This window comes from Mytilus trossulus, chromosome 3, assembly GCF_036588685.1.
Source record: "Mytilus trossulus isolate FHL-02 chromosome 3, PNRI_Mtr1.1.1.hap1, whole genome shotgun sequence".
NCBI lineage: Eukaryota > Metazoa > Mollusca > Bivalvia > Mytilida > Mytilidae > Mytilus > Mytilus trossulus.
The window spans coordinates 41,985,983-42,011,791 of record NC_086375.1 but is presented as its reverse complement, the minus strand read 5'-3'; the positions used below and the strand labels follow the sequence as shown (position 1 = coordinate 42,011,791).

The window sequence follows — 25,809 nt, the reverse complement described above, 5'->3', positions numbered from 1 at the left end:
AAGAATATTTCCATAGTACATGGATCCAAACTCTCACTATCGTTTTCTATATATGTTCAGTGGACCATGAAATTAGGGTCAAAACTCTAATTTAGCTTTAAAATTAGAAAGATAAAATCATAGGAAACATGTGTACTCAGTTCAAGTTGATTGGACTTCAACTTCATCAAAAACTACATTGACCAAAATCTTTAATGTAAAACATGACAGACTCATTTTATATGTTCCGTGGTCTGTGAAATTGAGGTCAAAACAATTTTTTTGGCATCAAATTAGGAAGATCAAATCATAGGAAACATGTGTACACAGTTTCAAGTTGATTGGACTTTATATTTATCATAAACTACCGTGGCCAAAAACTTTAACCTGAAGTGGGACAGACTCATTTTCTATGTATGGACTGTGGGGTCAAAACTCTTTAATTTTGTATTGAAATTAGAAGTATCACATCATAGGGAACATGTGTACTGAGTTTAAAGTTGATTGGACTTCAACTTCATCAAGAACTACCTTGACAAAAAACTTTAACCTGAAGCAGAAAAGACTAATTTTATATGTTCAGTACCAGTGGACTGTGACATTGGGGTCAAACCTCTTATTTGGCATTAAAATAAGAAAGATCATATGATAGGAAACATGTGTACTCAGTTTCAAGTTGATTGGACCTAACTTCATCAAAAACTACTTTGACCAAAATCTTTAAAACTGAAGTGGAATAGATGGACAAAGGGATGGATGAAAGAATGAATAAATGCACAGAACGAAAACATTATGCCTAGATGGGGCATCACAAATTTTGTAAAGTCATTATGATCACAATTTTTTTTTGCAATTCTTAGTTGGATCATTTTATGTTAAACTTCTCAAAATAATCACAGGCCACATGTATTGACTCTTTCATAAAAAAATCTAAATAAAATACTGCACAGAAGATAATCATATAGTATCAAAGATGTTCTCAAAATTACTTCAACTTTTGTTTAACTCAATTTAATAATTCATTCTCAATTCAGTACCAGTCACATACATTGAGATCCAAATGTCTTTTGTTTTTTTGTGTGCCTTTAAGGTTGCTGTCTCTTAAGTGTATACCCCACATGTTCTTTTATACAAATATGCTGTATATCTCTTTTAAAAAATCTTCAAAGAATACAATGTAACCTTTCACTTTCTACTCAGCCATTCAAATTTTATTCAGTCTCTAAAACACATTAAAATAAACTGATAATAAACACGTGAAACTGCGAGCTAATGCTCACTGATGATACCCCCGCCGCAAGTGGATAATATTAATAGTGTAAAAATATGCAAGTGTTCGGTAAACCGGAAGTTGACGAGTGATGAATCTGAAAACGCATCACACAGTATAGCTGACTTATATAAATCCTGAAACCAAATTTCAGAAATCCTTGTATTGTAGTTCCTGAGAAAAATGTGACGAAAATTTTCAACTTGGCTATCATGTGTAAAATCATACAAGTGTTCGGGTAACAGGAAGTCGATGAATGATGAATCTGAAAACGCATCACACGGTATGGCTGACATATATAAATGTTGATACCAAATTACAGAAAGGGTGGATGTGTAGTTCCTGAGAAAAATGTGACGAAAGTTTCATGGGATAGACGGACGGACTGACGGACGGACTGACGGACAGACGGACGGACTGACGGACAGATGGACTGACTGACGGACTGACAGACAGAGGTAAAACAGTATACCCCCCTTTTTTGAAAGCGGGGGTATAAATATCTCCTCTAACAACTTAAGTTGACTTACACATCATATTTCCATATAGCAATATATCCCTTATCATCCATTGTAATTAAATCATTAATATTGTTAGAAAATCCAAGAAATATGACTTTGGTTTGATGGTATCGTAACAATTCAGCATCAAGTCCATTTCCTATCCTATTCCCTTTTGTGTTGCTATCCTGTAAATTAAAACTTTGTTGAATAACTGATGCGATAACTATAGATATTCAACAACACAATAATATTATAAAGTAGAAGATTGTTCTTTTAGATTGGCTGGTTTTGAATCTAAATGTGTTCAACAGTAGCATAGAATTTTAATATCTGAGGAAATATGATGGAAACATACATACATGATGATAAGGGGCTCATTTCCATTAATAATGTGCTTAAATGCATGTTTTTTTATTAGTTGTTATTGGCTTTGAACTAGCTGTCAATCTTAACCTGTGAGAACTCTCAGACCTGTACCTCAGTACCTGGCCATGTCTGATGTCAACTGCTAACATGGTGAACCCTGCCACATTCTGTATGTATGTGTCTGTACCAAGTCAATAACCTGTTATTCAGTGGTTGTCGTTTGTTGCTGTGTTACTTATTTTTTATTCATTGTTTTGTACATTATTAGGCCTTTAGTTTTCTCATTTGAATTGGTTTACATATGTGATGTTAAGGCCTTTTATAGCTGACTATGTGGTATGGACTTTTGCTCATTGTTGAATGTTATACTATGGCCTATAGCTGTTAATTTCTGTGTCATTTGGTCTCTTGTAGAGAGTTGTCTTGTTTGCAACTAATTCTCTAAATCTGATATCTAAATATAAAAAAAAATCTCACCTTTATAATAGGATTAAGTATGACAGGTGCTGGTTCGTATTCGTAATCTGCTTTATCAGGTGGAGCATTGAGAGGAACATCAAAGTCACTCTTTAATATATCTCCATTACCTATTGCAATACAAGTCTGACTCTACAAAGATAAGAAAATATCACGAATAAAATCAAGAATCATGTTATATAGTTGTAAGTAAAAGTGTTTTTGTAAGGATTTTTTAAACAAGTTCAATTGAACTGGAAATTATTAATAAATGAACATGCTTCATTTAAATCATACAAGTACTGAAGTTCTGGTTAATGTGTGGCTGGTAACATCAAAGACTTTTAAAATTAGTCAATCAGGAGCGATACCCATAAAGTTGAAGTACAAAAAATAATGTTCCTGATTTCTGTGTTCCTGAAATAACCTTATATATATTCATTTTATAATCAAAGAACTGAAACTTCATAGCTTTTATTCAAAGGATAACAAAATTACAATAAACCTCTATCTATCAAGTTACAGGAACAATTTGTAAATCCTTAAAATAATTGAATGTTTAGTCTGAAAATAATAATAAAGGGGTTGGAAGTGACCAGTTTTCATTTAATTTTATTTAGAAATTTATTGTGTGATAATGATATTTGGCCTGCATACCATCCATTACAATAACTCTGGAAAAGCTGTTACATTTATTTGTTTTTAAGGGGTTTCTAACATTATTATTCAAAGTGAGATTTTGCTGTTAAATATGTTTTCACTTACTTGATCTCCAAAAAATGTAAAGGTAGGAAAAAAGGTTGCCATGGCAGGACCATAGTTACCATCTATTGTCTGTTGTTTAGCATGAGGACCTGTATAAAGGATAATAAATGCTCATTCAATTCTTGCTGCATTCCATCTTAAATCACATGTAACAAGTTAGCACAGGCTTTCAAGGCATTCATAAAGATTGGGTCAGAACATATAAAGTTCTCAATTTTTTTCATTGTTTGCAATTGGTCCATTATCTAAAACTCTACAATATTGTTGGCAGCTGAAATCAGAACTTATCATGTGAAATGACTTGATTCAGGAAACACTACTTTAAGTTTACTTAGAGTCACATGTTAATATTTACGATTTCAGCATCTATCCCTGTTAGAAAAAAACCAAGAATGTCTTCACAGTACAGGGATGCCCCACTCGCACTGTCATTTTTTATGTGCAGTGGACAGTGAAATTGGGATAAAAAGTCTAATTTGCCATTAAAATTAGAAAGATGATATTGTAGGGAACATGTGTACTACGTTTCAAGTTGTTTGGACTTCAACTTCATCAAAAACTACCTTGACCAAAAACTTTTATCTGAAGCGGGACAGATGGATGGACAAAGGAACGGTAGAATGAACGAACGCCAAAAAATTAATAACTATTACATACCTTGTTGAAATACAAAGTCACCATGTCCCATATCCATGCCTATGAGAATATCTAGATGTGGAGGGGCTACATTATTTTCATCTGATGATATCCCTATTTTTTTAGCATCTGATTGCACAGTGTCTGCACCAGAGTATGCCCAAACTTGAAGCGAACCCTAAAATATATCATACAAGATTATAACTATACAAATAGATTCTGGTTCATTCATTTTTGTTATTTCATATTTAAACCTGGCTGGCTGATTAACAATTGAAGTCAGAAAAAAATACTCAATGAACAAAAAGCTACTGCTAACAATGTATAAGAAATCAAAAATTGAAATAAATTTGTAATGGTTTTCTTAAGATGGGTTTATCATTACAAAATTGCAGTCTGTACAAAAGACGATTCTTAATATCACAACTAAATAACTTTCATAAAAGGTATTTAGGAGAAAAGATTTACCCCCTACAGACTTCTAAATGAATTTGAATTTAATTGAAGATGTCACTTTCAAAAAACAAATTATCACATTAAAATGGTGAATCAAAACCAAAAACAAAATTGAACAAATTCACTTAGAAATCAAGTAATAACTTACAGATCTATTGATTGTGATGAGACGTGAACTATCTAATGACCATGATATATTGACTATTGGATCGTCTTTTGAAGAATCGTTGACAATAACCCTGACAGGTCGCCAAGGATTAGACTGAGTGAAAAATATTATACAATCACCTGTCAAAACAAAATACATTTCATATTATATTCCAAAATATGTGCAAAAATTATATTATCAATCGAAACAAATAATGAGCCCTCAGCTCTACTGACATTTTTAATATGTGGCATGTTCAATTTTAGGGTCCCATGTTTTACAATTTCCTAAAAGAAATATCCCAATACATAATGATTGCATTTTTCTTTTCATTTCAATAGAAAGAAGCACTACTGTACAACAGATTGTATAAACAAGAATGTGTCCCCAGTACACAAATGATCCATCCGCACTATCATTTTATTTGTTCAGTGGACCGTGAAAATTGGGTAAAATCTCTAATTTGGCATTTAAATTAGAAAAATCATATCACAGGGCACATGTGCACTTAGTTTCGTTGATTGGATTTCAACTACATCAAAAACTACATCGACCAAAAACTTTAACCTGAAAACTTTATCCTGAAGCGAGACAGTCCGATGAGTGAACGCTTCGACAGACATACAGACACACAGACAAGGAAACATAATGTTCATAAATGGGGCATAAAAAACAATAATCTTTTTATTTTAATGAAAAATGCACTTACCATGGACTGTACCAAAAACAATGAACTTTCCATTAGGTGAGGCTGAACAACAAGAGATACCTTTACAACGTTTTGCTAAACTCTTTTCTGAAATAACTGGAATCATTTTCTGAAATAAGTAGAAAGTCAGTTTTGAATAATTTAACATAATGCAATAATAACAACCACTATAACTATAACTGTGACCTATAGTTGTTAATTTCTGTGTGATATGGTCTCTTGTGGAGAGTTGTCTCATTGGCAATCATACCACATCTTTAATTATTAAGGATTCTGATTTACAAAAAGATTACTCAAAAACAATTTAAACTCATACCTCATTTCAATATTTTATATAAATTAGTTTGCACAGGTGAGTTTCAAATGCAGTTTGCAGTACACATATTTAATAACTTATTTGAGAAAAAAGTTGTATCATTTTTACAGTTAAACAATGATTTAAAAAAAAACACTTTGCTTTACAGTGTGTTGCTCATACAAGTTATGAAGCATACATGAAACAACATATCTTTTGCTTAGATGTTCAGTCATAAAATATAATTTTAAATTTTTTCAATATAAATTGTACTTTTCCAGATGGCTAGCCTTGTAACCTCAAATTCATTTACACTAGTTGTGTCCATCAACAACCAAGAAATCATCTAAAAATCCAAGTTAGCTCTTATAACATTTTAACATGCCAAAAGGAAATATATTTTACTTTGAAGTCATTTTCACATCACAGTGGTGTAGCTGCTTCTCCAAATTTCTTATGATTAAAATTGATAGTAAACTATATTGAAATATTCAAGACTAGAAGAACCTTTATCTTTTTTCCAGTAAAAAATGTTGCTGATCTGACATAACATTTTATCTTACCTGCCAGTATGTCATCTCTCTCTTCATATATTTTATATATTTAGTTTTTTCATATTTGACTTCAGGAACATCCGTTCTAAGGACATGATAATTTCTAATATCTACAGGGGTGATGTGATGATAATGTAATATTGGTGTGGTCGGATCTGCAGGCAGCGAACTGAAAAAAAATATCACTTTGCTGTTTAAAGTCATATATTCTCTTTTGCATTGATATATAGTGAACATTGACAAAAAGATATGTTGATGTGAATACTCAATAATAAAATTGACGAAAAAGAATTAAAAAATATAAAAAATCTTTTGCTAGTTTTGATTTTTTAGGTGTCAATACTTAGATCATTAGACAATACAAATAGGAGTACACCAAATGATTGTGAAAATATGTTTGATCGTGTATAGTTATTTGGCTTATGCAGACATAACACTACTAGCCTTGATTTTTTTTGTCTAATGCAAGTGTTTGGATCTATTTTCTTTACAATCCATAAAAACAAAATTCATGATGGCTTCTGCAGAACCCATTGTTTTGCCTAGGATTGCTGCAAACATTTGTAAAATTACCTGCCAAACACTAAAGCAAACACCATTTATCAGACAGTAAAACATGGTATTTTTATAATGAAAAAGCTGTTTTAAAAGTTTTGATTTACAGTCTCTCATAGTTCTTTTAAGAATGAATTTTATATTGTGCATTAAATGTCATATTGTGTCTATATACTTGTTTGTATGTGGTGAGACTCTAATAAACTATTGACCTTGAACTTACACAGAAATTTGAATTTAAGATCTACTGTGCCTTGGAAGCAGGCGAGACATAATTAAAAACATGATAGAGTAAAACTAATAACAAAATTTTTTTCAAAGTAAAGTAATAAATCTGATCCATTGTGAATAAAATATAAAGTGTGTATATGGTGTGCCTTCACATTTCTGTGGGTAATTCTAGCGTGTACTGCTATCACAATAAAACTAATATATAGATTTCAAGCTTAACAAACTCACTCGAAATAAAAAGCTTATTTCACATAACTATATAAAAATAATGAAGCCACCAAAATGTATACATTTGATATCTCTAAATTGAGTTCATGTGAATGCCTATGAGCTCTTCAAAATGAAACCAACTCTTGGTAATTAAATGAACAATTAGGTACCTAAAGGATCAAGGAATTTGTCTTAAAGCAAGAGTAAGAAGATGAATGGTACATGATTTGTTTTTCAGAAAACTGTTGTAATTATGTTTAGTCACAGTTTTAAACTGTTTCATGATGTCTAGTATATTAATATAGAATGTTTGTACAAAATGTATGCCTATTTGAAAAGTACATGTATTAAAAAAAAGAAGAATTCGTCTTAGGACATGAATGCCCTCGACCAAGCTTGCTTATAAAGTGTGAAAATACTTTTGGGATGAACGGAAGGAAGGACAGTTAAGGGTAACACTGAATTATCCTTTTATCAAGCGGAAGAACTGAAAAAAAAGACACTAAAGAGAAGCAAGTAAAAATAACATAAGGTGATTTGACATTCCCAAGTGCAGGAAACAACAATATTCCAGTAATTCTTAATGATAATTTTCATTGATTTGGACTTCTTCTCGAATTAATTCATGGTTATTATAGAAAATTGAGTCAGGGAAAAGCTGTTTGAAGTAAATCTGTACATTCCTCTAACTCTTTCGTTACACTTACTATCTTTTTCAAGCAATAAAATATATCATTTTACAAATTTGAGTTGATTAGTGATTCTATTTTATAATAATTCTACTCTTTTATTTTCATGGAAAAGAAAATTATAGAGAATTTGGTTAAAAAGGAAATAATATATGTATATGCATTTTTTTTAAATGTAGGACATGCATAAAAACAATTCCAAAATGGGAAAATGACATTAAGAAAATAATTATACTACAGAAATATTTAGTCCTTGTTAATAAAGGTGGACATTTTGTAAGATTTTTGCTTGTCTGTATACCTGCAATGAATGTGATTATTTTCCTAAAACTGAAACAAAGCCTTTACTTGTTGTTTGTTTTTGTTAATCAGTGGTTCATGATCATGAGAATGCCAAAAAGTAAATGCAGTTTTTTCATTTATAAAAAATAATAAAACATGTAAGATATCTAAATTTAATCTAAAATCTTCAACAATAGATAAGTTTCTATTTTATTCAAAGTTGCTGTTTATTGTTTCAGAAAAAAAAAAGATTTTGAGAATCTATGAACCAAAAAATGATTGACAAAAATATTTACAACAAATAAAATGCTTTGAGAGAATAAAATAGACCTATAGATATTGCCATTTTACTACATTGGACTGAAGGCAGAAAGTCTAGTACTGTATTTGCTCTTTGATTTGAAATCAAAATGACTTTGAGTGACAGAGACTGAGAGAGAGAGAAAAATATTCAAATACTGGCCTAGCCTTTCTACCACCAGTGCTGACAACATTGTACAATATAAGCAGTATAAAGTGTATTTTTCTATGCATATTACAGCTTAATAAAGTGTTGGTAGCTACAACCAATATTCTTACCTTTATGCTACCTACGGCTGCACCAAAAATATAAACAGTCAGATTTATAATACTAGGAAAAATTTGGTCATATTAAAATGCTTAAAGACAGAATAGAACAGCACACATCACTGTAAACATGGAAATTTCGGCTTGGATTATTCTTGCTTATATCTCCGTCAATTATTGCACCAAAATATTCCCAGTATGAATAGTTTGTGGAAATTAATTTTATTGATGTGAAGGGTAAACTTGTTGTTGATGCTTAAATTTAACCTTCCATTGAAAAAAAATGCATTAAAAAGCGAAAATAGCCATGTTTACAGCATTAAGTTTCAAGTAATATAAACAAAGACAGAAATTTATATATATCATAAATCAATTGAAAATACTGTAAAAGAATTTTTCGATATATATATTAACAAATCTCTTTTAAATTATTTTGAATATATAAAATGAAAAGATATAATTCAGGCCACCTAGTTGGATTTAGTCATAACATGTACAGTAAAACCTGTATAAACCGGCCGGCTACGGGACTACTAAAAAGGGCCGGTTTGGGCAGTGAGCCGGTTTATTCAGGTTTCCGTATCGACCGGAAGTTAATGACTTGTGACGTCCGATAGTTTGCATATAAAAGTTCGCTTTAATAGTAAAGAATATTTACCGACCGTGCAAGGGCTGTATAGCCAGTCAAGGTCGTTAAAAACTTCCATTTGTTGTAAGAATATCTGATCAATTAAAATACTTTCACTTCGTTTTCCATTGTTTACATTTGCATCCTAATGCTCGCGTTGTTTGGATTGTGAGACGAGAGTTTTGATTTACTTCCATGATCATTTATTTGAAATGTTGGAATGGCCGATCAAAAAGCCAGAATATTATCAAACGTAAATTCATCACTATTGAAACGTTGTCGTACAGTGTACTATACCCATTGATTGTTGTCATCCAGGTGGTTTTCATTATCAAGGTCATTTGTTTAGGGGTTCACAGCAGGGAACCCAGGGTTTCGACACCACGTTGTAAATTTCTTATGCTGCGATTTAAATTTGTTTATCCAAGTTACAAAACGTAAGTTTAATCCGAGATATATTCGGTGTGTCTTGTCGTTTAATTGACACGTTTATAATGTTTAAATAAATAAAACAGCTCACTACTGTACGATTGTCAGTTCACTTCACAGTTTGACACCTGACTAATTGATTATCCTGTAAAGTTATATTGTATAAACAATTATGTTTTGATTGCATATCAATCAGTGAAATTAATTAGACAAACCGGTTTTGACAGGTAATAATTAATGTAATTAAGGGTATTGGGACTTCATAATTAGACCGGAATTCAGAAAACACAGGGTCTGGTTTACAAAGGGTATTTTAACAAAGACTTTGAAGGGAAAAAAACGGGACTTTCATTTTCGGCCGGAATGTACAGGAAGCCGGTTTATTCAGGGTCCGGTTTAATCAGGTTTGACTGTAATAGAGATAAATGTTTATCAGTAACTGTTTTTTTTTATATAATCTGAAGATTTTTTCAAAGTCATCAGTTTCAAATACAGTTTTTAACTTTCTGATTTTTCAGTATTATTCAGGTAAAAACTACATCATTATTACAAAATTTCTTGAAGATACATTATAATGTCTGAATATCATACAGGTACATGTACAAGTTAATGAATAAAAGAAATATTAATAAAAGCAAAGTCTTAGATATTTGTTCTGCCTGAAGTAAAACTCGTTATCTCCCTTTATTACACAAATCACCTAATTTTAGTATCTTCTCTGGCTTTCTCCAGCAAACTTTTATCTATAATTTCTCAAAATTTAAGATAGAATGAATGAAAATAGCTTTAATGAAAGTCTCTCATCAATTAGTAGTCTTTTTCAACTTGTTTTATTAGTATTAGTTTTTGGAATTTTTATGTGTGATGTACCTTTAGAAAATATTGTGATTTATGATAAAACAAACTTAAATGCTAGATTAGTAAAGATGATTAAGGAAAAACCTAATAAAAAGGAAGCAAAACCAGCTACATTTTTCCTTTAAAACATTTTTAAAATGACGTTATCATGGGTATCACACCTTTTTTTTTTAAAGACCATCAAAGTTTATCTAATAGAATAAAAAAATTAAACAGTAATTGGATTAAATTAAATTGTATCGTAATTGTTTCCTGTCTCCATTACAAGAGCTAATAAAATATAATAAATCATGCATTCCTGATATTGTAATAATTATATCGTCACATATGATATTTTTACGGTTTTGATAATGAATGCATTTATTTACTTGAATAAGTTTGACCAACCTGACTGCAGTTCCTGGAACAGTTTGGCGAGTGGGAGGTTTACTTCTTTCACGACTCTTCGGAGGAAGTGATGGAGTCTTCTGTTTTGATTTTTTATCTTTTCCTTTGGGAGGAGGAGGTTTCACTTTTCTTGGTGTAGAAGGCTTTTCAGCTAAACCTAACATCTGAGTATGACCCCAAATATCTGGTCTGAAATAAATAAGAAATATAATAAAATCCTGTATTTCTGGATAATGTGTTTTTTTAATTCTATTAAAGTTAAACTTCCTTTCAAATAAAATTTGTAAAGCATTCCTCAAAACCCTGTCTTGTGTCAATTGGTGCTGTCAATGTTATATTTATTGTTAATACTATTTCCATTTATCAGTTTACTGTAAATTTAGAAATTATTGCATTCATTTATTATTGAGATTTTTAAAGAATGGACAAAAATAAGAGTCTATTTATTTTGATTTCTGGAAAATATGCATATTTATGTAGGCATTTGATATCTGAGCACATGTTCTTAATATTGTGATACGTATAGGTTATCGTTTTCTACACATTGATATCGTAAAATATCAGCCGCGAGCCACAATCTGAACCTTTTTGGCGAGTGAGCGTAGCGAACGAGCTAAAAAGTTTCACATTGTGTCGAGCGGCTGATATTTTACGATATCTATACGTAGAAAACACGATTATCTGTTTATCGTTCTATTAATGGTCGTTTTTTCTCTCCCTAAGACAGTTTTACGCTTGACGAAAGCAAGCTTGATAACTTCTCCTCTCGCATTGTGACGTCGCTGATAACTTCTCCTCTCACATTGTGACGTCGCTGATAATGCCTGGTCTCGTTTTGAAGTCTTGGTACGTGAATTACTGAGCGACAGAGCAGGGTGATATAGGCGTAGGGAAGGACGATAAACATTTTTAATTGATGGTAACTGTTTTTGGTCACTTATCTTCTATATAATATTATAAACTGGAAGTTAATCCTCAAACTATCAAGCAATTTTTCATTGCAGAAACAGTAAAATTGTGTGAAACTTACCTTGTTTCATCCCTTCTGTGTTTAACACTGAAGAACAATTTAGTGACAGAATTATAAGCTGGGTCTGACTCTGTCCTACCTTCTTCATTGTCTAATGCTCCAGACTATAATAAAAGGAAATGAAGTAAAACAAACTTTAACATTCTATCATACATGCAAATATGCAAGTATGCACAGAAACTCTGCCAAAGTCAGATCTTCTGGTCATATAGCAAACCCACTGAATATAAAAATGAGAAACATGAAAAACCATATTTAAGAATTGAATGCTTCTTTTTGTAAATTTATTGGGGTGTAAAAGCGTTGACCGAAGTACATTTTGTATGAAGCGCTTCATTCTAAAAAATGTACGCACGGTCAACGCTTTTACAACCCTAGAAAGTTACAAAAAGAAGCATTCAATACTTATAATTACATTTTTTAGCTAGGATTATAAAAACACGATTTTCATGAAGTTTTAATTTTCAAATTCACCTGTGCACTTTATTGTGGGACCTCGTGTCATCATGAATGAAATGTTATTGTCTCATGCAATTGCTTACGGAATAACATGTGATGTGCAATAAGCCTATCATAATCAGAATAACGTATTATAATGAAACATACATCTAATGTAATTATTATCATTTAAGAAAATCATATTCTGTTGAGTTTCAGAATTCAAATATTAGCTTTAATCTATCGCTTATGATTTTGATGATGTCTTCTGGCCTAACATGAGATATTTAAAAAGTCACTGTTGTTTGTTGCATCTACTGACATGGTTAAATTAACCTCTGAAACAAGAGTAACATGACAGATGTCATTGTTAGAATATGAATAAATTGTCCTTCTTTATAAGAGACTGAGTTCATCCAGGGATCTCCATGGATGAATATTGAACGATGGAGGAACTTTCACCATCATAAACCCTATCTACGCCGTACAGTGTAGCGCGATCGAAAGTATTTCATCCCTCCACATAAGGATAGGTGAACATATGCATACTAATTCATTGCTTATTTCATTTACATTTATTTGAATTTTCATTATAAATACTATATAAAAGTATATATTTTTTCAATAACTGCCGTTTGTAACCCTTCAAAGGCCAAGCCCTCATGCCCCCTCCCTTTCCCTTAGTTAAGAATGACCAAAAGCTATCACAAAGGTCCCAATGTAGTTTTCTTGCTATTTTTGGTAATTGTTATGGGGGGATAAAAATCATGTGGAGCTTATTTTTCACGGACACTGTTAAATTCAGAAGTCATGAACCCATTACCGTATGGCTGGTTTGCAGCAACGACAGAACAAGTAGTACGGGTAATGTAAAAGGTTAAAAAGATTTGTAAAGCAAACGTTGTCAAATGAAAAGGTTTTTAATGACTTTATCTAGCAAATAGATGCTATGCAACATGCATCTTTCCAGTCTGAATAGAAACCGGAAACGCTGATGTATTAATTTGATTGTAAACTACGAAATGAATTCAGATTTACGATACGATATTTCTTTTCAGGAAATATTAAAAGTTTTTACTTTTTAACTTTTAAAGTAATTCTATATTATCGTTACAATACAGCAGTACAAGAGTTATTTCAATGAAATAATAATTACTGTTTTACGTCTTATTTTGTACTTCTTAAAAAGGGGATGCTGAGTGCGTAAGTCAAAATAAAAGCATGTGTTCGACTTGTTAAACTTTGTAACTGGATTATTAATTTATTTATTTAATCTGAATTAGCAAAAGCATTTGCGGAAACTTAGTTCAATAATTCGATAAATAAATCGTCTATCGTCAGATAATATTCTGTCTGGTTTGTTTATCTACCTTTACAAATGTACAAGCTCAGGTACAAGTGATTAGCGATCTTTATCCAGAATAACACTCGGGCGTTAGAATTGTGGTGGATTATACTATAAAAAAGCCTGAGGGTTATGCTATTGCATGCATTTGATTATAATTGATAAAAAAATAGCGTCAGGCTATAAAAACGATCATAGTTTTGAATGATGGTGGAAGACAATTGAACGATGGCGCAAGTCATTTGATGATGGCGCAAGACATTTAAATGATGGCGCAAGACATTTGAACGATGGCGGGGCACCATCGTTAAACAGGCCATGGAGATCCCTGGTTCATCCTTGGATTTGGTGGTGCTTGCTAAATATTTGTTTTGTGTAGTGCTTTGTGGACTTGTCTTTTTGTTGTATACTTTTGAGAAGGTGTTTTCTTATTTTTCTTCTTTACCTCTTGTTTTTATTTTGCTTCTTTAACTCCTATACTTTTTGAAAGAAAAATAATTATGCTGTAAAGTTCCATTTTCTCTATTAAATTAAGTTTGCAACATAATGGTACCATTACCAAACTTTTTTTAAACTGAATAAGTCTTTATAAAGCTTAAATTCTACTATAACCTAGCATAACAAATATACAAAGAAAAAAAAAAGATGTTCCCTTTCTTTCCTGTTATAATAGTTGTAATAATTTTTTTTAACCTCAGCTCTGTTCATAGCCATTTCATCTGCCCAGTTTCTAACAGTTCCTTTGGTATGAACATGTTCCTGTACAATTTCCTCCAGTATGTCACCTGTCTCCTGAAAATGTAAGATGGTTGTAAGAATATTTCATAGGAAACTAGAGATATATCTATGTAACCTAATGAAAGGATATACCCAAGGTTTATCATAAGTTTTTCTCTGTAAGTATAAAGAAATGATTCCTCACTACAGTGCAAAATTTTTCATTCAACTGAATCTTACAATATATAAGGTGTAACAAATTTAAAGTTTTACAACAAGACTGAAAAAGAACATTCATCTCTCACAATTAAAATTCAAAAAAAATTATCAATATACATGATAAATATCTAGAGCCATTTATATTTTTTGAAAACCATAAAACTTACATCAAGAATAATTTCTTCCATAATCAGCTGAATAGCTTTCTTTTCAGATAAAGTTTCAGCCATAATCTCTGTTTCATGGATCTTCTGTCTTCTAGAGGCACTGAAAGTTTCACAAAAAGATAACATATATAAAGAACTATTATAAACTCTATGCTTTAGAAACAGCCTGATAAAGGTTATAAATTTTAGAACGATGTTGTGCCCATACAGTTTGGTCTTTTTTGAATGATTTTCTGGTGAAATACTATAATCCAGGTATAATCACGATTAAAATATAACTTTTTTCTTTAAGGTTTACAACAAGCACAATATTAAGCCTGCAAGAATTGAAAAAATTAATATACTTCTTTTATTTTTCTTGTGTCCTTTAAAAGAGAGAGGTTTAAAAGGAATCAATCAATCATAAACTGTTGACACAGATAAATTCGTGCCTGTCAAAACAAAAATAAAAAATAGACAATTTGAGGGACAGCAACATTGCTTATCAATTCAAAATCATTTGACAATGAACTAGGGGACAGGGCCTCCAAATGATTGCCCAACTGAAATGTACCAATAGACAAGATCGAAATATTGACTTACTAGTAAGTTTCTTGTTCTACCATTGGTTGTGATGGGGCAACATGTCTATCCAGAAAGTCATTAACAACATCATCTACTATACTTCTCACCTGTAAAATATACAACATATTATCTATTTAAAAAACTAGTTTTATAATAATCAAATGCTTGCTGTGATTAATGTTGATAAGAATTTTAAATCACTGTATTAAGCATAATGAAAAATCAAACATGTTCTTAGTGAGGAACCTGTTGTTCAGTTTGTTGATGTGGTTCATAAGTGTTTCTCGTTTTTTCATATAGATTAGACTGTTGTTTTGCACTACGGTAGTCCTTAATTGGGCCCTTTATAGTTTGCTTTTTCAGTGTGAGCCAAGGCTCTGTGTTGAAGGATGTACTTTGAGTTATGATGGTTTACTTTTATACTAATTAAGGCTTGGATGGAGAATTGTCTCATTGGCATTCAAACCACATATTCTTATATCTAATTCCTTATAATTCTGAGAAAAAGTTATGATCTCCCTTACAAGGATGTGTTTTCTCGCTTAAAAAGGATGTATTTGTCAACAATACTTTGAAATAAAAGTTATAGGACTGTCACAAGACATCAACATTTCATGACTACCCTAGCTGTACTACCAGTTTCTGGGGTATTCTCAAACCCTCGAAAAACTCTAAGATGTAGGTTTTTGAAATTTTCTTTAGTAGTTCTTCCTATTCTTTTCACACATCTTTGTATCTTTTGAAAAATATATTTTTTCTCTTTATATAAACATGCAATAAAAGCTCCTTTTTTTTAAACGTTTTAAACATACAGCAAAATATCCTTGCATCTGAAAAGGTTGGTAAGTATGTATTCCCATTTCTCCTTTGTATGGCTTTTTATACTTGTTATAATGTTTCTGTACATCTTCTCTGTAAATATATTGTAATTAAAGTGACTATTATAATCTCATTCATACAATATATTTGAATCAATGTAACATTATAAATCAAGAACAAACTCCTTTTAAAAGTAATCAGTCTTGCATCAATAATGAATCATAGGTCAAGGTCAGAGGCTCTTTTACCAAAAAAAACTTACAATTTACATTGATCACATGTTAACTAAAATGTGTATGACTTGTACTTTTACTCTTAAGACTTTTTTATGAAAAGAGCTGCTGGTTCCTATAGTCAAGCCCACATGTACATTCACCTTCCAATTATTCTAAAATTCAATCATAGGTAACAATAACGTATTGTAAATGAGAAGTTGGACTTATAACTTATGTTTATAAGCATTCCATAAAAATTCTTCCAAGATGAGGACACATGCCAGACAGACACGTACACCTTACAATTCTGTAGACTATTTTTATTTGAGCTTTTGCTCAAAGGATCACCAAACCATGAGAATAAGGTCAAGATAAGGTGACCTCTGTCCTACATTATACATATAACGATTCTCTGCAATAAATTTATTTCTTGTAATATAATTATGAAACTGATCGCAGTCTGAAAATTTATAAAGGCAAATAATGTGGCCCCTATCTGATGTATATGTATATCTTTCATTTCATTGAATATTAAAGCTAGTTCACTCATCTTAGTGATGTCACAAAGTGAATGTAAGTATGAGCTCTTTATAGCATTTCTTCAGTGTGACACAAAGCTCTGTGTTGAACACCCTACTTTGACCTATAATGTTTTTTTTACAACCTGTGACTTGGATAGAGACCGAGTTGTCTCATTGGCACTCATACCACATCTTCTCATATGAGAAAAACATGTTTATATCCTCTTCTGTTTGGTTATGATTTGTAATAGAAATATTTGTTATCCTTTACCTCAACCTAGTTATCCTGTCCATCGTCTGAGGTAGAGTATTTACAGTATTTTTAATATATGTATCAATGTTAAATGTAGGTGTATGTAGACTTAGCCTAGATGTATCTTGGACCTCTGGTTCAGTTCTATGCATGTTGTCAGGCTCGCTCATCACACTAACTGGAATACAGATTATTATATATTAATTTATGAGTATGAGACTAATACAACTATAATGTTGCCCATCAGACAATTAATAATCATATTTTGAAACTAGTTCTTTTCTTAAGACTGTTTGTGGCCCCAATAACGTATGCTTCACAAATAAGATACATGACAACTCTTAATATGTGAAGGTATATAATTACTTTTGAGTGGATAATATATATACTGCAAGCATTATTTACAAGATCAATTAGTGACTATAGAAGGAAGTAAATGCATGGCATACAGCAATTAAATTACATTTAAAATAGAATTAAATCAAAATATACTGATTCTAAAACAAAGTTTAAAAAAAATAATTATTAACTTGATCTTTAATGGAAATGTCAGTCTTAAAGAGTAAGGGCTTACTGTATGGAAAATGTTTTAAGGCATGGACATCCCATTTAATTAGTTGAATATCTTTATCACCTACATGTATTACTTTGATGAAGTTAAATAAATGATAAAACATTCTCTGCTTTACTGTAATTAAAATAAAAATACAGGCCAAAAAATTGCTCACTCTAAAATTCAGTCTTTTTAACTTGATTTTATAGAACACATAAATCAATGAAGACAGTTTATGCTATGTAGAAGTATTTGTTGGTTGGCCTCAAAATGACAGCAATGAAACAACTCAAAACAAAATTACACAACGATACTGATTTCAAAATAAATTAAAACATTTAGAAAGAGCAATGAATTAGCGATGAAATTACTGAAAGCCGCATTGAAATAAACCTTTCTATAGTTTATCATTACAGTTAATATTGTGTAAAAACCTACAAGTTATGATCATGACTTAACGTCATTGAACATAATACTTTTGATGAGTAAGTCTTTGGCAAGGTTACAAATAATTTCAATATAAAATAGAAATCATAAATCTTTTCAGTTACTGAAATATCATTAGTTGAGTTCCATAACCTGTTCATTTTTTTCATAATGTAATGGAAATGAAACTGACAAATGGATAGTCAAAGTATGCCTTTGTTTGTAGGGTCTAAAGTTTAATATAAATGATAGTCATATTTTGATATACTAAAGGAAAATGTAGACCAAATAATCTCAATTCTCTATGAGAACAGTTCAAATATTTGGAAAAAAAATATGAGTTATGACTTAACATATTAGTCTTGTTGAGTAAATATTTGGCAAGGTTACAAATATTTTCAATATAAAATAGAAATCATTTTTTTTGGAATTACTGAATGATCATTAGTTGAGTTCCATAACCTGTTCGATTTTTTTCCATAATAAAACTGACAAATGAATAATGGAATATGCCTGTTTGTAGATCTATACTAAAGTATAACATAAATGATAGTCAAAATTTAATAAATACTAAAGTACAAAGTAGGACAAATAATCTTCCAATTACACACTATAATAAATCATGGACTAACTTTTATGTATTGATTAATATCATAAAGGTATTAGATATGTAAAGCCTTTTATCAACTTTCAAAACATGTCATTTAATTCATCTCTTTCAATAAACTGATCTACAGTAAACATCTTAACAATTTAAAAACATCAACAAATTTCATTTCATGCATGATTGGAAATGACATATTATTTTTATTGATTTCTAATGTTACCTTAAATGATATGCTCAAAAGACGATCAATTTTATATTCAAAACTTAATACATCCTTTGAAAAGAGTGGTTATTAAATACAGTCAATGAATGTTTTAAGAGTATTATATCATTTTAGTACTTTATGAGAATGACATCTATATTTAATGTTGATAATTATGCCCCTTCCTCTAGACCCTCAAAGTAGTGTCCCCATGAGACTAATTTTACATGTAAAAGATTAAAATATGTACAAAACTAAGATATTTTTTGTTCATTGGAATTTTATCATATCAAAATTCCCAAACATTGCATGATTTCTTAATGACCTTGAATAACCATACCCTTTATTTTTTTTTATCCTGTTCAAATTTAAACTCTGTGGTAAAAAAAAATATTGACGATTTTGTTATGTGAATTTCTATTTCAATCATTATTGGGATAACAAGAGTGAATCATGTAATACTTCAAAATATATCAAAAGGGGCTCATAAAAAAGAATTAATTTCAACAAATTTGACAACCAAATATTTTAAGAAGATTCAAAGAGACACAGACTCACCATTTTAATATAACTAATGAATCATAGTACACATATAATGTAATTCCTTTTGTAATTTTGTTACAATATCAATGTTCTGCTCAACCCACCTAACAGTTTTCGCAGGATATTTTTCTGTTCTTAGCTTTGGCGCATTCTATTTAATGTGCATTTAACATGCTTAAGACTTATTTATATTGTAATTTTTTGTTAGCCAATTTAAAATTTATCTGAAAATAACATATTTCTGTTGAAGGTGCAATGTTTGTAGCTTCAATATTAAACTGTAATTAATAAAAAATTTCAGAACTAAATTACACAACTCATGCTTTGTCCTAAACCAACAGTTAATTATAATCAGTAAAATACTGCTGTACAATGTATAATATATTAGTGAAAAAGAGATGATTGACAAGATTTCCATCTTTTTGGATTAAAGTTTTCTTTTTTCCTCTTTTCTAAATTGACAATTGTTTTCTCTGATTTCAAATTTCAAATTCTTGAATTTGGACCCAGACTGTACAAATGCAAGCTTTATGCTATGAAAATTACTACTATTATTCAATTAGTTAGACTTTATTCCTATATATATTAAAACATAAGCAAAGACATTCACTATTTGAAAGAGTGAACAAAGAAAAAAGTTTAATGCAACAGTTTATTTCAAATTAACAATGTAACAAGCAAATAACAATAAGTTAACATTTTGTAAACTTTTTTTTATATTATTCTTTCATACCTTAAATGCATAGGTAAATAAATAAACTAACATATAATAAATAAACTAACATGTTATTATCAAACATTGAATTTATAATTGGCCATAACTTAAGAGTTTGTTTGCAGTACAATGCCCAACTCATAAATATATCAGATATATGCATAACCTTTATAATAATTTTTTTATAAAGATATCTTCTTTCCACATCATGAGAAATTTTCAGCAGATAATTAGGTCTGTTCCATAAAATCATACATGGAACTCAGCTGGAAAGGCACATAAAATCACATCTAGAGGTGGATGTTTTTGAGCAGTTATTGTGTAGCTTTAAAGACAGCTACACAATTTTCATTGTGCATTCCCTGGGTTCCATGTATGTTTTAATGAAGCAGACAGAGTAAGATGCTTATGTTTCAATAATGATAATATTTAACTTTTATTTCGAGTCTAATATATGTGCTTGATATATTGATCTTACAAATGTCTTAAATATTTGTATGATTCACAGGCATCAGTATTCTCTCTCAACAAATCAATCAGTTTTTCCTAATTCACATTTATATTGAGAAAGTAGTCACAATACTGCAAACAAACATTCTTCCAAAGGTTTCTGGCCTTACCAAACACACCACTTACTTTCAAGATGAACATCGTCAAAAATAAAAGCTTTGCAAATAAACATACAAAATATGATTATCCTTGTGAAGGAAAGTATAAGCTTGCTTAAATTTGTCAATAATATTGCTAAATAAGAGTGATCAGGCATTCCACAAAATATATTGTGATAACATCAGTATTGCACTGCTAAAAAAAGGTTTGTGTTATGAATACACTTTAAATATTTATCCATTTCGATACAAAATGCTAAGATCTATTGATTCCGAGCATTTCACTTAAAATCTGCATACCGTGTTCATCCCCATCAATCTGAGTCATACTAAATTTAATCCAATAATGCTTGATAAAAATATGACTACTAGCACAATAAACATGATAAAGCTGTGCATTTGGAAATATGGTTACCTATTTTGGAATTAAAAAAAGCATTAATTCATTCTTTTTTTGTAGCTGCCTGTTCCTATATGTAATGGATTACTTCAGTTGACTTGTTTGATATCTTTTACATTTATCATTTCTGGGCCTTTTAGGGCTAAATAATATGAGTAATGAGTTTTCCTCATTTTTAAAGCTGTACAAAACCTATTGTTGTTTATTTCTACAATCTCTTTCATAATGCCCAGAGAACTGGGAAATCTGAGTTAATATCATACATGGTAAATTTAAAAGATCACACAAGAATGACCACTTGGACTTAGTCCAATGAATATGTGCATGATGTGAACAAAACTCCATGGAAAGTTATCATGACCAAAATCTTTAACCTTAAAATGAATAAATTTCACACTATCTCATTTCTGTTTGATGAACTGTTAGTTTATAGTTTTGCTTAATAATTTCATTTATGCTTTCTTGTCTTAGCATAATTAATAGTAACTCTAAATGAACTTAATCAATCAGCAGTCATGATAAAGAAAACAGCAGATTGTGGAATTACAAAACCTTATTAGTATGTACCATGCAAAGAAATGATGCAAGTTATGTTAGTATTACCAAACTTCCCTATTCAGCAAGTAAGATTCCATATAAAAGTTAAGTTAGGTGAAAATCTAATCACAGGCATGTTAAATAAAATCAACAGTGTTATTTTTGATACAAAACATGACAGATATATGAAGTTGTGTACATCTGAAAAAGCCATCACCCAATCCAATTAGCGTATGGAAGATACATAGGACAATAATAGATTTTCCGTTTTGTTTTCCTCCTCGGAGGAGTAGGTGTCCTTGACTTCACAGGATGATAAAGTCCAAGACCCTTCAGAAAGGAAAGAACATCAAAGTCATGACGATGTTTTTTCTTACCAGATGGAGAACTTGACTTAGCAAGAAATCTTCTCTGTTCATGAACTCTTTCTCTGGCCTCTTGAAGACGTTGCCTTTCTTTGACTAGGTATCTGAAATTATTATTTGTGTTGATAATTTCCTTATTTCATAAGTGCATTTTTTTTAAAAAACCTGATATAAAGTAAAAGGACATACCAGGTGTAGTGCTATATATGCCGCTAGACAGAAATAACATTCACTGTTATAGGAAGTGTCTATTAGGTATAGCATTTAACTCGTATGATAATCCTGTCATAAAAAAAATCAGATGCAACAACACTTTTTATAGATGAAAAATGCCTTTGTACATATTGTAATACAAAAATATGTTTGTTAGACAGGGGAGACAATTCAATATATTGCTATCATTAAAAAATAATTTTATTTCAATATCCTTTTGAATTGTGTAACTTATAGATAAGTGCCATGTTACTATATTTATAAAATTAACTTAAAATATTTCTTTTCAATAAAAACAATAACAATGAGATTTCAAAACTTACTTAGCTTCCATTTCCATTTCCTGTTGTCGAACTGCATATTCTTTTGTTCGCTGTGACACAACATTATTCACTAGTTTTGGTTCAACTGACATTCTCCCTTAAAAAGTACATAATTATTTTAAATATTTATTCGTATACATTACCCTGACAGGGATTTATCAATCATTACATCAATAGGAGTGCAGTATCTGATGAATTTCTTTCCATTTGAATGTTGTAATGTTCAAGCTGTATTTTTTTTCCCATACTTGCATAATGTACTTTCATTCATGATTTATAATTATCTATCCTTACAAAAAGCTCAAATGTTTTCAGTGAAATGTCATTATTATACAGAAATTATGGAGTTTTATTGGAGACCATTGGTTCATGTTTTTATGAATACGTGACATGTTTTGCTAAGAACAAAACCATGAAAATATATATGCATTTATACCTTTATTCTATCATCATTAAAAAATGACAACATATTAATTAAAAATTTGAAACTCTTTAGTTGAATAGTTACCTAGATTGTAAGATAATGCAGGAAAACCAATGTGAAATGACATTTCCCAATCAATAAAGAATCATAACTCCAGACAACAAATGTGTAAACACTTTTAGACAATATTATTTGTCATCTGACAGTTACAACATATCAAATTTTGAAAAGGATTAGAGATTTTTTCGAGTAATAGAATGAAAACAGTTGAGAGTTTCCATCGAACCTTTGTATATTTTGAACATCATTGCACATTTATACACCAAAATAATAACTGGTTTTTTTTGGTGCAAAACCGTTTAGGAATACATGTAGCACATTTAGTAAGTGTGAGAATTTCAATACCTATTTTTGAAGCAGTTTCTTTGCCATAAACTCTCATCATTTCATCTGACAACAAATTCTTCTTGTTATACTTCACCTAAAAATAAATATGTAGCTTTACATTAAGCATGTTTAGTGTCAACACAATATAATAATCAGTTTTATGCTTCCTTTGAATGCAATTTACATTTTTTTTTAATGTTTGGAGGAATGCATGAATAAATGTTTTCATTAGCATACTAATAAACATATCAGACTTAAACGAATATTTAAGTAAATTAAAGCAAGTTTCAGAATTTATTTTTCATTTACCAAAAGTCTATCTTGCTGATTTTGTTTCTTGGTTTCAGCCATTTTTGAAAGTTCTTCTATAAGATGTTGTCTTTGTCTCTGATCTTGTTCCATCTTCTCTATCTCCCTCTGTAATTTCTCCCTCCTCTGAGTCCCAATTCTCTCATGGTCAATGGGGAAAGGTAGGTAGATATCGGGAGATCTACCATATCTGTCTACCATGATGACTGTTTATTATTGTCAATTGAAGAGCTCTCCTAATGTAAAATAAAAGGACTTTAACTTCAAATAAATGAACATGGTCTGCATGATGGTGGAAACAGGATCTATATAGGATGAATCTCCACAGGGTTATCATTGAGACAAAGGTCTACTTTAAAATTTTGATTGTATGAGGGCAAGAAACCATAGAAATATTAAAAAAAAAAAAAAAAAAAAGATATAAAAGAATTTTCACTTACAAACATTCGGGAGTGATTGGTAAATTTACCGATATCGGTAATTTTAGCGTGATCTGTAATTTTACAGAGGCTGGATCCGTTCTTTTAACGATGTCAGGATCACCCCTCTTCTCTTTTTCCAATAACAGAGTTGATACGTCAAAAAGTAAAACAAAAATATTTATAGGAAAAGGGGGTCCGGTCCCTTCCACAATCGCCTGTGCGCTAAAGAGAAATTAGTTGGACGGTATCGTATCTGAATGTTATTTTACCTTTAAACTCAATCATCGTTGACACTATTAAAATCCAGGTATTTATCCCATTTTTGTTAACATCAATTAGTGACATCTTCAAATATCTTGGCCGCCATTTATAAACAATTTTCGTGTCCAAGAATTTTTCCTGTCGAAGAATTTCATTGGTCTATAATTTTCTTAAAGGGACCTAACCCAAATTTCGCGGAAAAACTGTATTGATTTATTAATAAAAAATATTTTTTTTAAACTATAAAACATAAAATTATTTACATTTCTTATAACTTATATCACTTTTAAAATTTTGAAAAAGACTATTTATTTCTTACTTCATTTTTGTATTTTATTTCTATTTATTAAAAAGTTACACATTCAAATTAAAAAAAAATATACTTTTTGTGTCGCCTGGAACAGCACTTGCAAGTCGAGAAATAGCGATCCCTTTTCATATATATAGTAATAGTTGTATAATTAAAAACTGTAGCCTATGGTTTTATAAATTATAATATCTCTTCTCATTCAGAGGCGGACCCAGGGGGTGCAAAAATAGGGCACCTTGAACATTTTGAAAAATAAATTCTTTGATTATATAAAGTTGTCTATCGTATCACTATCTTCGTTAATTACTTGGTCGATATCTTTGATGTTAAGGTGTATAAATTAAGAGACAGTCCCCAATCTTATCTGATTTTCAATTTGTAGATTTTTTTTATCTGGTCAAAATACAGGGGGGATCAAGTTTTTTTGTTTCTGTATGTGGAAAAGGGGGGCTCAAAAATTCAAAGTGGGGGATCAATATTTTCTATACATTGAAATGAGTATTTCACACACTCCAAGAGACAAAATATCAAGAAGAACATTACAACAGTCAAATCAAAATATATGTTTAACACCATTCATATACAACGAAGTAAGACATCGCAAGACTGGTGATGTAGGAAGCTGCATAGGTGCTTCATAATCGAAATAAGTCAGTCGTTATACATGTATTTCACTTACTTTGATCACTAAATTAACAAGCAAAAAGAGGATAGATATTTTTTTTAATGTTTTTACTGGGGGGGGGGGGGGGGGGGGGGGGGGGGGTGTCAAATAAAAATAGTGAAATATAATATTATGGGGAGATCAATAAATTTTGTATGTTTGATTTCAAAATGACCAGCCCCACCCCTCCCAGGTAAAAATGATAAGTCCCTAAGTCGAGTACGTGGCATGAAACAAGTAATCAATTATATTATCAGAGGATATGTAATATATAAATGC

At 30.6% G+C, this 25,809-nt stretch overlaps 1 protein-coding gene across 1 annotated transcript in view; it reads right to left on the bottom strand.

Moving 5' to 3' along the window:
* The window catches only part of LOC134711504 (uncharacterized), a 38,146-nt gene extending 13,395 nt beyond the window's left edge, over window positions 1–24,751 (bottom strand). The window contains exons 1-19 of the mRNA XM_063572131.1: window positions 24,565–24,751; window positions 23,874–24,109; window positions 23,583–23,658; window positions 22,754–22,850; window positions 22,230–22,321; window positions 17,280–17,439; window positions 16,266–16,365; window positions 15,472–15,560; window positions 14,890–14,989; window positions 14,480–14,578; window positions 12,004–12,107; window positions 10,974–11,162; window positions 6,147–6,306; window positions 5,289–5,397; window positions 4,580–4,719; window positions 3,997–4,153; window positions 3,340–3,428; window positions 2,596–2,727; window positions 1,780–1,937 (exon numbers count right to left, since the gene is read on the bottom strand). Of these exons, the coding sequence (XP_063428201.1) occupies window positions 1,780–1,937; window positions 2,596–2,727; window positions 3,340–3,428; window positions 3,997–4,153; window positions 4,580–4,719; window positions 5,289–5,397; window positions 6,147–6,306; window positions 10,974–11,162; window positions 12,004–12,107; window positions 14,480–14,578; window positions 14,890–14,989; window positions 15,472–15,560; window positions 16,266–16,365; window positions 17,280–17,439; window positions 22,230–22,321; window positions 22,754–22,850; window positions 23,583–23,658; window positions 23,874–24,074 (2,252 nt within the window). The 5' untranslated portion in view covers window positions 24,075–24,109; window positions 24,565–24,751. The remainder of the gene's footprint in view (window positions 1–1,779; window positions 1,938–2,595; window positions 2,728–3,339; window positions 3,429–3,996; window positions 4,154–4,579; window positions 4,720–5,288; window positions 5,398–6,146; window positions 6,307–10,973; window positions 11,163–12,003; window positions 12,108–14,479; window positions 14,579–14,889; window positions 14,990–15,471; window positions 15,561–16,265; window positions 16,366–17,279; window positions 17,440–22,229; window positions 22,322–22,753; window positions 22,851–23,582; window positions 23,659–23,873; window positions 24,110–24,564) is intronic.
* Between the last annotated feature and the right edge of the window lie 1,058 nt (window positions 24,752–25,809).